General features: G+C 51.2%; 5 protein-coding genes across 5 annotated transcripts; 1 reads left to right on the top strand and 4 right to left on the bottom strand.

Moving 5' to 3' along the window:
* Positions 1-2,931: 2,931 nt before the first annotated feature.
* On the top strand, positions 2,932-4,549 carry JCM6883_004891 (uncharacterized protein; the record flags this gene model as incomplete). Its single annotated transcript, XM_076632009.1, has 5 exons — positions 2,932-3,207; positions 3,282-3,754; positions 3,823-3,930; positions 4,002-4,327; positions 4,404-4,549. The coding sequence occupies 5 exons, from the start codon at positions 2,932-2,934 to the stop codon at positions 4,547-4,549; spliced, it is 1,329 nt and encodes a 442-aa protein (XP_076487933.1).
* Positions 4,550-4,933: 384 nt separating this feature from the next.
* On the bottom strand, positions 4,934-7,512 carry JCM6883_004890 (C2H2-type zinc finger protein; the record flags this gene model as incomplete). Its single annotated transcript, XM_076632008.1, has 4 exons — positions 4,934-5,184; positions 5,254-5,350; positions 5,425-6,666; positions 6,727-7,512. The coding sequence occupies 4 exons, from the start codon at positions 7,510-7,512 to the stop codon at positions 4,934-4,936; spliced, it is 2,376 nt and encodes a 791-aa protein (XP_076487932.1).
* Positions 7,513-8,313: 801 nt separating this feature from the next.
* Positions 8,314-8,886, bottom strand: JCM6883_004889 (uncharacterized protein; the record flags this gene model as incomplete). Its single annotated transcript, XM_076632007.1, has 2 exons — positions 8,314-8,697; positions 8,770-8,886. The coding sequence occupies 2 exons, from the start codon at positions 8,884-8,886 to the stop codon at positions 8,314-8,316; spliced, it is 501 nt and encodes a 166-aa protein (XP_076487931.1).
* Positions 8,887-9,156: 270 nt separating this feature from the next.
* JCM6883_004888 (uncharacterized protein) lies at positions 9,157-11,166 on the bottom strand (the record flags this gene model as incomplete). Its single annotated transcript, XM_076632006.1, has 1 exon — positions 9,157-11,166. One exon carries the CDS (start codon positions 11,164-11,166, stop codon positions 9,157-9,159), a length of 2,010 nt encoding a protein of 669 aa, XP_076487930.1.
* Positions 11,167-12,145: 979 nt separating this feature from the next.
* On the bottom strand, positions 12,146-14,383 carry JCM6883_004887 (uncharacterized protein; the record flags this gene model as incomplete). Its single annotated transcript, XM_076632005.1, has 4 exons — positions 12,146-12,295; positions 12,370-12,522; positions 12,581-12,772; positions 12,848-14,383. 4 exons carry the CDS (start codon positions 14,381-14,383, stop codon positions 12,146-12,148), a joined length of 2,031 nt encoding a protein of 676 aa, XP_076487929.1.
* Positions 14,384-14,539: the final 156 nt, after the last annotated feature.

The following is a 14,539-nucleotide window of genomic DNA, read 5'->3' as shown; positions in this document are numbered from 1 at the left end:
CCGGCCCCTCTCGACATGATGCTTTCATATTTATTGTCTCCGATCTCTCCTGCCTCAATCTTCGTCTTTGCCTTCGAACCGAATCTCGCTTCTCTTGTTCGCTCAAGTCGGAAGTTGAAGGACTGTTCGAGACAAAGACAAGTAGAGCGCCGGAATGTGGACAACGTAACGAATCCTGATCTTCTATCGTCGACACAACATTCTCGCCCCGACTTTGCGATCATCGTACTGATCTGTTTTCGTTTCATCGGAGCAGGTTCACTTTCGTTTCCACGTTCTCGTTCCGCAACACCTTTTCGTGTCCTTCCCTCTCTTCGTAAGTTCTCCTTCCCTTCATCGTTCACCGCGCCTTCACCTTCGCCGCCGTTCAAAGTGATGAATATATCTCAGACCTGTACCGAAAACTCCCTTTCCAAGAAAGAGGGAGTTGAAAGGAAGGATAAACCGATATTGCCTTTTATTCTGATTACGATACGGCGGAGGAAGGACATCGATATTTCGAGACTAGCGAAATCGAGCTGACTCTTTCTCGTTCGTTTCCTCCCTTGAAGGCCTCGCATCATTCGGCTCCTTTCGTTCTCGTTCGGTCGACTATGCTTTGTCTGATGATGTGAGTTTTCCGCCTGCTCGTCGGTGTCCTCGATATGTGTGCGAAATCCTCGAAAGACTTCTCCTTTTTCGACCTGATGAAACAAATCTCAGACCTGTACCGATGCCTCCGTTCCAAGAAAGCGGAGGTGACGAGAAGGACAAACCGACATTGCCTTTTGTAGCTGATCCACCAAAAGAAGGAGAAGTCTTTCGAGGACTCGCTTGGACACATCGAGAAGAATTCGGAAAGCAACAATGCAGCTGACTTTTCTTGTTGTCGTGAATAGATACCGATGTACGATCTCTCGCATTCAGCAGCGTTCCCTCTTGTAGCTTTAGCTTGTTGCAACTCACCGTCGTCACCGTTTTGACTCTTTTTCATCTCAGTTTCATCTCAGTTTCGTGCGAATCTCAAAAAGAGTGCAGTTTGAATTACTTCGCAGCGAGCCTTTTGCAGACGTCAGCGTGGCCTCTGGTGCCCGTCGGTCGTGCTCCCGCCGTCGCCGTCGTCGTCGAACCGGACGTTCCGCGGAGAGCGCAAGGGTCGCTTTCCGACGAGACATTCGAGCGAGACTCCTCTCGCTCCCTACTTCTTGCCTCAACGCCAACCTCGTCGCCCCGTCTCGTCTGGTGAGCTGTTGTGAGCTGTTGTGAGTGACCTCGCAACGCTTACAAACCTTCAGAGGGTATCACGATGGTCTCGCAATCGAATGGAAGATGAGAACAAGATTTGGAACATCGCTCGACACAGAACGGTAAGTTCTTTGTATAGCCCCTCGCCAGTCGAATAGCGCGACTGACGAGTATTTGACCTGTCGTCTACCGAGCAGATTCCCTCCCACCATGCACGGAACGGAGGAGCAAGCCGAGGTGGAAGGATTCTCCCTTCGTGAGGAGGACGGACTGCCGGCGCTGCTCGGACGACTCAGAGAGGTCTGGCAGGGATGCTCTGAATCCTTCGAGTCATCACTAGACGAACTGAGTCTTCCTTTGCCGGATTGCGAGGTGAGTCTGCTTCGTTTCCAAACTTCCTCGCCTCTCGCATGTCCACTCCCTCCTTCTCCGACGTCGACGACGATGACATGATGTTCAAACAAAAGTGAATAAGTAAAAAACCTGAGAACTATAGGTTCAAAGTGAAAGACAAACCCAGGTTTCACCTCCTGATCCTCGTATTCTTCGCACACATCTACTCCTCTCTGCTCACACCCCTGTAGTGCGAGATATTTCGCTGATGAGAATGCTTGTATACGTTTGAGGACAGATTATCGAGCTTCGACAGAAAACCCTGCGAAGAGGATCCGGATTTCGCCACAACCCTTCATCGTATCGCTTTCTCTCGCCGCCTGTCCAGCTCAGCTCCTCCTTCCCTCTCGGACGACATTCCAAAGGTCTTACGAGCCCACTCGGCAACCTTCCGTAGCTACCCGTCGAGCGTTTCTCGTCAATTTTCGCACAGAATGAAATGTCGAAAGGTCAAGGCTCAAATTCCTCGTTCAACCGTGCGACGATCACCGTTCGACGAAGAACCGTTGCAAGCGAAACGAGAAGAAGGATTCGGGCCGAAGATCGCCAGCCGACTTCGTTCTTGCGATTTCGCTCTCTTCTTTCTCGCGAGCGAGCGACAGGTAGCAGATCACGGAGGCAGACGAGCGTTCATCTGGTGTCTGATGAAAGGATCACAGACGTGTCGGGCGCAGGAGGTTGAGCATGGTGGCGGATGGCTCAAGCGAAAAAGCGCATGAAGAGTTTTATGTTTTCGTTCTCCCTTTTCTTCTGCTCTGGGCTCCTTGTGAGGAGGACACAAACCCTGTCGGCTATGGGGACGTACAGTAAAGCTCGAGCAAAGTCAAACTCTACAAACGAAGTCTCGACGGAAGTGAGTGAATTTCTCTTTTCAAGAAAACCCGCTCTCAGGACGAGCTGACTGTCGTTTTCCAGGCTCTAATGGCAACCGGGACCTCGACTATGCTGGTGGGTACGGAACCTCGTAGATCTCTGCCGCGATAGATAGGAGAGAAAGAATGAACGGGAAAGGAATCTCTCGCGAGCAGGAGCCAAGTTACTTTTGGGAATGCCATCCGCTTCCACGAAGTCGAGTCCCTGAACTGAATCCAATCTACCCCGCATTTTTAATCGTTAGCTTCCTAGATCGTTAAGTGAGAATTCCGAACTTTTTCATCTCTTCTTCTCTCCCTCTTGACACTCAACTCTCGTCGCAGACTCCACTAGCACAGTCGGATCATTCACTCGGACACTACACCATCACCTAACGATCTCTGCCACAGCTCAACACGAGTCGCCTCCTTGCATCCTTCAACTCGATAGAACCTCACCGATATGGCCACTCTCGCTCCACCTCTTTCGAGTACGCGGTCTCGCAAGGAACGCCTCGCTCCTCCCAGACCTAGTCCCGCCGGCGCTCGCCCCGTCAAGCATCGCATGTTTCCTCTCATGAATTTGGTCAAAGTTCCCCTTCGAGTCCTCTCCCCCCCTAAAGCAACTGGAATGGTCGGTTCAGTTCGTTCGCTCAAGTCTACCCCTCTCAACGATGTCAAGTTGGCCGATGTTATCGCCAACAAGCATCTGTCTCCCCTCTCGCTGAAAGATTTCGAGGTGAGTCGATCGGTGACTTCGAAACATTCCTTACTCGGGTCGAAATATTGATTCGTTCTATGTCATCAATCTAGGGCTACCTCGTCTTCAAGGAGTATTCGGCTGAGAACCTCTACTTCATCCTCTGGCTCAACGAGTACGAGAAGGAGTACAGCACTTATCTCGCCGACCCTTCCGTCCCGAAACCTGAACAGTCTTACTCGAACAACACGGATCCTCTCGCTTCTCGCACCGCCGACCACCTTCCTGAGTACCTCTCAGACTCGCTTCGCCGTGGTCTCGACGTCTTCTTCGCTCCTGATGGCGCTCTCGAACTCAACCTCCCTCGAGCCGTTCGCGACAAAACTCTCGTCGACGCCGGAAACTCTGGAAGCCCGAAAGACTTTGCCGAAGCTCGAGACATTATCGAACATTCGCTCAACCAGTCCCTCTCGAAACACGCAAAGGCTTCGGTCGCGAACGCAGGACCCCGTCGATTGGTTTTCTGCTTCTGCCTTGGTCTTTCCATCTTCCTCCTCGGACTCGTTCCTCCTCTCGTTGCCATTCTGTGAGTTTCCCCGTCTGCCGATACATTCCAAATTGGAGACGCAAGCTGACTCACTGCCCTTGAAACAGGACGAACCATGCTCGAGGTTACCGAGTTATCGGTCTTCCTTTCATCGCTTTCGGTACCGCGGTTATGGTCATGGCTCTCAAGCAAATCTGCGGTGTTATCTGGCTTCTGTGAGTCTTTTCCTACGCCTGTTCTCTGTCCGAGGCAATAGCTGAACGATTTTTCGCTTTTCTATCTGCAGCGGTGAAGATCGTCAACTCTTACCTTGGGAACTCGCTTCTCCTACCGTCACTTCCGGATCGATTGTTCCCATGTCTTCTCCTCGCGCCTCGTCGGTCGATGGTTCCTGGGACGGCGAATCGTCGATTGGATACGACGAGAAATCTCCCGACAACTCGTTCCAAACTCAAACTTCGGCTTCCCCTTACCCTTGGGAGAAACAATCACACGCGACCGACTCTGTCGCACCGGCTGAACACACGATCTCCTTCACTCCCGATTCTTCTCGACCTCCTTCGTACAAGAGTGGAGGAACTGTCAGTCGAGGTGTCGTTCCTGATTCTTCTCGTGAGTTTAACACAAGTTCTGCAACATCTCGTTCGCGCTCGCAGGAGTCTGACCTCCAATTCTACCTGTTTTGCAGCTGTTTGGGCTCCCGTCTGCTGCGTGTTCTCGAAGGATATCGCTCGAGCGCAATGGAGGATCGCCGCTTTCTCGCTCGTCTGCGGTGTCATCATGATGTGCACTCTCGGCGCAGTCCTCATGGCCGTCCCCAACCGCTCTCCCTAAGAGCTTTCTCCTTCTCGCCCTTATTCACGAGGCGCAGGCTCCTCAATTTACTCATTTAATCTCCACATTCGCTGTACCATTCGAAGTTTCGGATTCTCGAATCTTACCTTGATTCACTCATTTCATATCTCCTCCTAGATCATATCCACTGAATCCCTGACTATATTCACCATCTGTACTTCTACTCTCTTCCCATCTTTGCTATTCTTCCCTTATTCGTCGGAGTTGACTGTTTTCGGGATTTTAATTTTGTGTGTCTCTTTTTTTCTGCTCGTTGAACGATCTCTCTCAAGATGTTTCTGTTCACAGCTCTCTAGCAGTGCCAATCCATACTCACATTTAATCGAGCACTTTCGATTCCAAAGGAGCGAGAGAGAAACTCCCTCATTCTTCCATCTCGTCGTCATCCTCGTCGACTTGACCTTTCTTCAACTTCTTTTTCTTCTCATGAGTCTTTCCGTGTCTTTTCAACTGATCACTCCTTCCGAACGCTTTCCCACACCCTTCGACTTGACAAACGAATCGACGTTCCGATGTGTGGATCCTGATATGTTTCGAGAGGTTCGAAGATTCGGCGAACGCGGCGTTGCAACCCGGATGAGGACACGCGAAAGGTCGAGCTCCAGTGTGAGTACCTGTAGTCGAAAGATGTCGATACAATCAGTGGTTTCCCCAGAGAACGAGGGAGTTCGAAGAAAACTCACGTTTGTGAATCGTCAAAGCAGAAGCGAGGGCGAACGCTTTGTCGCAACCGGGATGATCGCAAGCGTAAGGTCTTTCCTGAGTATGAACTCGCATGTGCTACATAGATATGGAACCAGAATACTTGTCAGCTAAGAGAACTCGAAAAACGATTCAAAATAAGCGAGAATTACCTGAGTGAGGGTAAGGGATTCCGAGAAGCTCTTCCCGCAGACCTCGCAAGCGAAGGGTCTATCCCCGGTATGCATCTGTAAATGCCTCATGACCTTTTGCCTTTGTCTGAACGCTTTCTTATCCTTTTCCTTCTCGTTGTCCCCTCTTTCTTCGCAAGCTTGAGTCGACCTTTCGCACCCTTCCCACTCACACGTGTAGCGAGCTTTACCGGAACCGATGTGATCGATCGAGAGGTGTTCCATGAGATCTGAGGAGGTCGGGAAAGTTAATCCACAAGAGTGCCAGCGGCAAACGTGAGAAAGAGGAGGCGACGATGCCGACGAGGGCGGCGTGAGAGGTACAAGGAGGAGAGATTGAGCAGCCGATGGGAGAGGTAAAATGGGCGACGTGACAGTCGAAATGGAATGGGAACGAGATCGAGGGGACTCGAGGTAGGAGAGTTCACTTTGTTCGCCATTCGAAATCGAGGGAGTACAGGATCCAGAGGATGAGTTCAGTTGGGTGGTTGGACCCTTTCGAATCGATGCGACTCCGTAAGGATGCGAGTGAACGTGACGACGAGAAGTACGAGCCGAAGAATGTGAATGTGAATGCGAATGTGGTTGACGATGCGATGAGGAAGAAGACGGAGGAGGACATCTATTCGTCGGTAGTTCGGGTAAGGAGTGAGACATTGAGTTCGAAAGAGGGGAAGCGGGGTGATTGTTCGAGAGGACGGAAGAAAAAATTGCGTACGCCGTGAGGGGATCGAGCTGGGCGAGTTGACCGAGTGGAACTTGTTGGAGAGCTGCCGCCGCCGAGAGCTGATTTTGAGCTTGATCGGTCCTAGGGGTTTGCGAAGGGAAGTTGGGGGCGGATTGAACGGGCGTTTCGGAGGGGTTCGGAAGTGGGAGCGAAGGTTGCGAATCTGAAGTCGAGGAGAAAGCGAGGTGAGCCGTGTTGACGTGCAAAACGAGATCATCGGCAGTATGGAAGGACATCTGACATCCTGACCATCCGCAGGTATGCTGTGGGACGATCGGGGCAGGAAGTCTCGAGTTTTGAAAGTTGTTCATCGAGGAATTCGCGCTGTGCGATTGAGGTATAGAATGATGGAACTGTTGAGAGGGAATCGTTGGATGTTGATGATGCTGATCGTCGCAGTGGATGTGTTGCGGTAATTGGCGGTGAGTCGAATGCGTCGAAGGATCGAAATTCGCGGGTTTTTCGTGAAGAACTTCCTCACAGCAACAGCAGTTGAGCTGCTCAACGATCAAGAAGTCAGTCCTCTGCAAGGAGAAGGACACGAAAAGACAACTCACGATATCCTGGATCGTCGAGTCGTCGAGTCCGGTCAACAAACCATCCAAATCAACGTGATTCGATTCCGTCCCTTTCATCATCGACCCTCCTCCTTCTACCGAAGTAGCCAGCGTCGATAAACTATCCGTACTACTTCCGCTTGCGTGACTCGGTTGTAAAGCGGGAGAAGGTAATTCGAAACAACCCGCGTTTCGACAATCTGCGAACGAATCCATCATTTGCTCGTGTCCTTCCAACCACGGAGTCGAGCAACAAGACGAATCGACGAGCTCCAATCCTCCTCCTCCTCCTCCTGGTTGTTGTTGAGGGTGTTGATCTCCTCCGACGCATTGAGCGCAATCGTCGAGCCAGATTTGTTCCCATGTCGAAGAAGTTTGACGACCGTGATTCCCCGTTCCATCCCTATCTACCTGTTTCCCTTTCTCGTTCATCATGATCATCGCATTCGGTGGAGTCGGCACGCATCCTTCCTCGTCGCAACAGAACGCTAAATGAGATTTCGATGATTCTCCTCCTCGTCCTGCTGGTTCGTGAGTCGTTGCGCATGCTTGACAATCCTGGAAGAATTGGGAACAGGGTGATAGGGGCGGTTGAGCGTAAGGAGGTAGAGGTAGGTACGGGAGAGGAGGGCAACAGGATGGATTCGAAGAAGTGGAATCGATAATCGCCGGATGAGGGGAACAAGTCGAACAGGCTAGCAGGCAGGCATCGCACGAATCGTCGATAGAGGGTAGCGAAGGGTACACAGGTACGTTTGAACTAGAAGTGGAAGCGAATGAGGACATCGGGAACGATAACTTGGATCGAGGACCTCCCGATTCCTTTTGATCAAGACTAGATCCAGTTCCTCCTGCTGCTCGATCTGGCCGAGGTGCTTTTGATTAATATTGTTCGGTAGTCGGTACGGCTGAATTCGGATGCGACGGAGCGACAGTGAGAAGAAGATTGTGGAGAGGACCTCCCCAGTACCCAGTGGTGGGAAGTCTCCATCTCGCAATTTCAGCAATGTCTTAGCAGTTTACCGTTCGCTTATTTTACTCGCGCTGAGCTGAATGTAAGAGCTGGCGTGACCGAAGTGATCGCAAATATCGAAAAGAAAAAAAAAGAAAAAGTGCCCGAGATCAATGTCTTTGTACAGCGGGCGAACGTGCGACGGCAGGGTATATAAGGATACAGTTCGATAACTATAGCATAAGAATGCACAGGGGGAGGCGAGGTCATGAGCATTGCCAGGAAGATTGGGGTCGAGCGAATTTATGAATTTTCGACGCTCTTCTATAATTTCTTGCGATCTTGAAGATCTCGGGACCGTGACGGCGCTGTCCACAATGCTGATCTGACCGTGTCTCAGTAACCAACAGATAAAGCTGGCCGGAATGCTCAATGGTCCGGAGGAACGACATTTGAGGCGAGAGGTCTCTTGACTTTCGAAATCTTGCCGTGGCTCTTGCCTCGACGCTCCTCCTCCTCCTCCAGCGAATGTCAAGGAGGCGATCTTGCTCTGTCCTACTATCCGTTCTTCGCGAGCGAGAGTAGGTCCGATCCGACGAACGCTAGTCTCCTTTCTTCCCTCGATTTTCCTGTTCTCAACGCACGTTATTTCCCAACACTGCTTCCGCCTCACTTCCCTTCAGTAGTCTAACGACTCTCCCGACCCTTCCATCCCTCAACCTGACCTTGACTCCCCTCGGATGATCTCCTCTCGATAATTTCTCTTTCACAATCCCTTGAACCGTCCGATCCGTCCCTTGATCCTGCTTCAGAGTGATTGCGACGGGTGTACCAGGGTTCAAGAGTCGGGATGGGACGAGAGTCCAGCCGGGTGGGAGGTGGATCTGACGCTCAGAGGAGGATGGGAAAGAGCGAGCGAAGGAGGAAGAAGAGGAGTTTTGATCAGAGTCGGCGGATAGGGCGGAAGTGGGAGTATGAGAAGTCTGTAGGAGATCGTTCGGTGTCCACTCGGCTCCTTCCTGCAAGAGACAAGGAGCACGATCTACATCAGTCAACGTACAACAAGCAGAGAAGGAGAGGAAAGTGCTCACTGTAAAGCACCAATCTGCCGCTATCTCTGCGTTGTTGTCGAATTCTCTCAGAGCATAGATTGCTTTAGGCTTCGAAATGCCGAGAGCTTGAAGTTGAGCGAGCGAGGTAGAGTTCATCAATGTTTGTTGAAACGAGCGAGGTTGAGACAGGTGTCGTGTATAGTTGTAAAGAGCGTATAGTGAAACTTGAAAACCAGAAAGAAAGCCGAGCGACGTGGAAGTTGAAGACGGTGAATGAGACGAAACGAAGCGCAAAATTGAAAACTTGACTTCGTGCGATTTGGGAGAAGTTCACGTAAATTGCTCTCTCGTTCAAGCCCTCTATGAACAAGAGCAGGTGGGAAGATTGCAAGGAACTACAACAACACATCCTCCAGAACAACCTTTCTACAATTCTTTGCCAAATCTTTCGTTTCGAAACCTCGCGCCTTTCGTAATCTTCCTCTTCCTCTCCTTTACTCTGTCCGTCGAAGGAGCCGGTAACAACTCTTTTCGAGTTTGTTCCAGAATCGCATCCCATTCCTGCTTATCCAACCCGGAACACTTTTCGAAGAGCTCGATGAGGTAACTCGTATCCCTCATTTCGCGTTGTAGCATCCACTGAGGCGGTTCCTCCCTGACGTCTTCGATCCCAGTCTCCTCTGTTTCTCCTTCTGTAGCGGTCTCTGAGTCGATTCCTCCTCCTCCTGGTTCGTTCTGAACCGAAGTCGAAGGTTCTCGTCCTCTCCGGCGCTGCCACAAGCCAACCCTGTAGTTCCTCTTCTCCAAGATCTCCTTAATTGCTTCGATCGCCATCTCCCCCTGGATATTCCTCTGAACTCGACTCTTTCTCCTCGTTTCTCGCCCTTCGATTCCTCCCAAGGTTCCACTTCCAAACAATTCATCTCCCCCTTCCCTTCCTCGTCCAGTCCCACTTCGAGTAGCCAATTTCCCTTTCTCCCAGAGTTTGATGATCGATAGGACGACAATTGAATGAGTCGTCGAGTTTGGACTGATTCGATGAACGTGAAAAGTTTCGAGGACGATTAAAGCGGCGGGGAAATCTCGATACGATAGGAACAAGTTCAGGAACGAGTTGAGGAGGTTCGTCGATGCTTGTTGATCCGAGGGAGAAGGGAGTCGAGATGAGGATGGAGTAGCCGAGAAAGGGTCAGGTTTCGACGTTGAAAGTCGTAATGAAGGTCGGTTGGAAGTGACTTGTAGACGAGTAGATAGGAGTCGAGAGAAGAGAGAACGGGAACTTGGAGTATGAGCTTCGGTGTAAGGGATCGGGGAGAGATTGAGTAAGGGAGAATGGTGTAATCGGCCTCGTTGCCTCCTACTTTCGTCGCTCACTAGTTTGGCCCTACTCGCCAACTTCCAACTCGAATGATCCCTCGTGATTCCCGAATCGATCACTTGAGGTTCGTCGAAGAGATTCCAAATTCCCCAAAACGAGGAATATCGACGCCGGCTCAACTCCGTACGAAGGAGGGCGTTCAGGAAGGAAGTCGTGGCCGGTAATCGATCGGCCTTGACGAGTTGAAGGAGGAGGTAAGCTGGATCTTTCGAGACTGGAAGAGGGGGAGAATTGACGGCGAAATGATTCAGAAGGGCGAGGTAAGGTGCTTCAGGAGGCGTCTCTCCAGTCGGTGTCGATTCGAAGTAAGTCGTCCGCCAATCCTTGAAGAGTAATTGAGCCGCGAGAATGTCTCCTCCTGCCGCTTGAGCCGAAATCGCGCTCGCCCATAATCTCGGATTCCCAGGTTTTCGTTTCCCTCCGACTCCTTCCAACGTTTCCCTATACGCCTGAAACACTTGATGACTCCATTCTGTTCTCCCCATCTTCTTGAGGACGTCCATCACGGTTTCTATCATATTCTCGTCGATTTCGATTCCCGTTTCTTGATCCCTCGCGATTCCTTCCTTGATCCACCTGAGCACCTTGATCAATTGACCTCCTTGATCAAACATGATCTCATTCCCGAACGATCTCAACAATTTCGCCCCTAACCTCGTCGAAACTTGGGATCCTTTCTCATGAAGTCTTTCGATAGATTCGAGTGCGAGTCGAGGCTGTCGGTATTGGAAGAAGATCCAGACCAAGCCTTCGAGGGTACGGCCACTGTGAGATTGATGTGGGTGGGAGAGGTGAGAGAGGAAGAGGTCGAGAGCTTGTCGAGGTCGGGAATGAGAGAGATGGTCAATCATTAACGTCTTTAATCGATTCCCCGATAGAGTCGAGCTTGTAGAACCCTTCTGAACCTTCTCGCTGCCTTCATCTTGTTGTGTTGGCGTTGATGGAGGAAGGAAAGTTGAATGAGGTCGGAAGGAAGAGATGGGAGGGCGGAGGCTAGGGAGCGGTCTCGTGGATCGACCTATCGGTAGTGGAGATCTATTGATCCAGCGTGAGAGCATTCACAAAGCATCGAGTGTGGTGGAAGGGAGGGACAAGAGCAACTTCTCTCAAATCGAGCGAGTTTGCTCAGCAGCGACGACACAACGAGCGGTCTCTCTGATGCTCTCACGGCGCCGAAAAGACCAAGGATACGGCGAACAAGATTGCAAGCAGGAAGGATAGTACTGTAACGCTTAAAAAACGACCTCAAAATCTTCTCCCTTTTCCACCCCCAATTCTCCTTCACCAAACCACAGAAAGAGTTCGTCTCCAACGGGTCAGTGAGATCTATTCGCATAGTCCTCAAACTTCCCCACCTTCGACTCGTTCTCCTATAGCTGGTTCCAAAGAGAGAGAGGAAAAAGTGAGGTGATGGTGAGGAGATACGACACGTCTGTATTGGTCTTGTCTCCTCCAATATAAACTCCGTAGAATCCTCGTAGGTGCTGTGAAAGTTTGGGCGAAACCTTGACAGTCGAGCGAAGAGACGTGATTATGCAAAGAGAAGAAAGCTGTCCGTCTCGCTCTGCTTTTTGATCGATTCGACCACAAAATTCGGTACTGTTGCAAGTCAGTACATTCAGAGTCTCATACCGCTACTATTCCGGCTGCCGAGTGCAGGTAAAACCTCCTTCCCTCGACAATATATTTTCCTTTTTTCCTGGTCTTCGCTCAAGGGTTCCGCTCGTTCCTGCGCCCTTGCGCCTCCTGTAGTGGCGAGCCCCGAGTCTCGTCTCGTCGTGGCGGAAGCGGCGAGAAAGCAATGAGGCACGAGACGTCCAGCCCGACAGCGCAACGGAAACAAAGCTTTCGAGACCAGAACGCGGAACAGCTGGCGTTTACGGTATTCAGTAGAGACTGTTTACAAGACGGGAAGAAACGGCAGAGAAGTAAAGATCCATCGATTCGAAGCACCGAAGAAGACAGCCCAAGAACTAGTAGCTTTTTTGATTGTTCGTAAATCGTGTACTTTTGTTGGCGTTGCGAGAGAGGAGAACTTTATTGGTTCGGCTCGATCGAGGTTCCAGGTTGAACGGGCGCATCCGTGGCGAGAGTCGGTTCCGATTCAAGCGTGGATTCGGAGGCCGCGACGGGAGGATCTTGAGGAACGATCGTTGCTGCGCCAGCGAGTTCGTATCGATCTCCGATCTACATAATGGTGGAAAGTCTCGGTCAGTATACGTAAGCGTCTTCGATGAACACGAGAAGAGAGGAGTTTGTACCGTTTTGAGGAGAGTCGTAAACCAAGGGACGGTTTGTTCAAGTTGTTCGAGTACTTCCGGAGTCGAATACAGTCGTAAACGTTCAGGATAGGTGATGTCCCTCATAGTTCTCGCCATCAGTACTTGAATCTGAGGGGAAATCTCATCCAATTCCTGATGCACCGAAATCCATCAGTCTCTTCAAGCCGCTCGAAAGAACACGAGAGCGTACTTGACCGAACAGATCCCAGACACCTCTGTGTCGCTCTCCCAACACCGGTTCTCGATCAACCATTTCAGTTTCTTCGTTGACCGGAACGTTGTTCGAACGAGCCCATTCAACACAGTTTCGGCGAGGAGCTTTGCAGATCGCTTCGAGTTTCTTGCGAGCGGCGCGCTGAGCGGAATGTTGCTGTTGATCTTGCTATCGGCGCCAGGCGATCGATACGAGGGGGAGTGAGCTTTTTCGTTTTGAGAGAAGTCAGAAGCGAGGACTTACGCCAGTTTCTTCAGATTCAATTCGAGATCGTTTCCTCGAGTGACCCGCTTCTTCTTGATGCATCTCCGAGTGTCCCTGAGTACCGTGCTGAGCAAGGTCCCTCGTCGCGATATCTTCGAATCGGTCGACGACCACCTCCCCTCGTTCTCCATTTCGACTCGTTCCCAATCTGGTGGGTTCCACAGACGTCGACGCCGCTTCTTCCAAATAGTGATCGTTTTGACGAGGAGATTGCTTCTCGCCACGAACTTCTCGTAATACCCGATCTAGTTCTTCGACTTGTGGTTGATCCTGGTGGAACGATTCCCTTTCTTCGATCTCCCTTCTTCCCCTCTCCTGTTCCTCCCAGTCTCTGATATCCTTCTTCTCCCCCTCTTCTTTTACTTCTCCGTCCTCTCCACGTTCCGCTCGTTCTTCTTCCTGCCACAATTCCTCGACTTTCTTCTCCTCCCACAACAACTCGAGTTGTAAATGTTGTAAATCGACGATCTCCTTCCACTCAATCTTCTCCTCCGTCTGAGACCAGATCCTCTGCACTAACGAATCGGTTCCCCCTACCGCCGAGATCCACAATCTTCTCCTCTTCTTCGACTTCTCGCGTCCTTTCTTCTCCTTCGTCTCCGTCTCTCCTCCCTCACGAGCCTGTTCCTTGAGTTCTCGTTCGAGTTTCGCCAGATCCTGAGCCTTGACGATCCCCAGGTCCCTCTCCAATTCCAGCAAACTATTCACATACCTCAATTCCAATTTCTCTTCGAACCTTTTCTTGAGCGGTCCGAACGTTTTCGTCGAGATTGGACGACAGAGGAACAAGATTGGGATTGAGAGATCGGTCGAAGCGTCGATGTGACCGTAGATTGGATGGGGACCGAGAGAAACGGCAGTCGAGGAAATGGGGACGGGAATCGAAGGTGGAATCGAGGAGGATGAAGATGCGGCGGCGGATTGAGGTGGAATGGGAGCGGAAGAAGGAAGGGGCATCGAAGGTGGTGGTGGTGGATAGTGTCGTGAATCATGGTGAGAGGGCCAGTCTCCTCGGGAGTAGTAGGGATCTCGAACGGGAGGAGGTGCTCCGTAGTTCGGTCCGTAGTGATGAGGGTAGCCTCCTCCTCCTGGCGGTCCGTAAGGATCTCGAGGAGGATAACCGTAAGGGTCTCGAGGAGGGTGTTGGTAATAAGGATCGTGCGGCGTTGAATAATGATATCCGCGATTGTCGTAACCTTGATGTCTCCAATCTTCCGGGTATCCGCCTCCTCCTCCTCCATGGTATGGATCTCTGTAGTGCCCTGACTGTTCTCGGTAGTATGGATCGGCGTTCGGTGGAGGGTACGGAGGATGGTGAGAGCTTGAACGAGAAGGAGCGGAATGTCGAGAGTAATTCGGATCCCAGGATGGCGCAGAGTCGGCTGGCGGAGTAGGTTCGTGGGAAGGACCACGACGAGAATCGTTCGGGATTGGTACTAGAGCAGGGGAGCCGGCGGGAAGGGGAGGACGGGAAGAATGTTGGGGAGAATCATGAGGAGAGTAGGGCGAGTCCATAATGAGCAGCTTGCGCCTTCCGGACCACGAAGCGAGATCAGAGTCTAGCTTCCCAAAGTCTTTAGCGTGCAGAGAAGTTAGTGGAAGAAGGGAAAGAGATTCGAGATTCCTGATCGCTCTTCAATCACTCGTCATCGCGATCAGGTCGATAGGACA

The sequence above is a fragment of the Sporobolomyces salmoneus genome (genome assembly GCF_050403485.1).
Source record: "Sporobolomyces salmoneus JCM6883 DNA, S_salmoneus_JCM6883_v1_ctg22, whole genome shotgun sequence".
Lineage (NCBI taxonomy): Eukaryota > Fungi > Basidiomycota > Microbotryomycetes > Sporidiobolales > Sporidiobolaceae > Sporobolomyces > Sporobolomyces salmoneus.
This window is presented reverse-complemented; position numbering and strand designations above follow the sequence as displayed.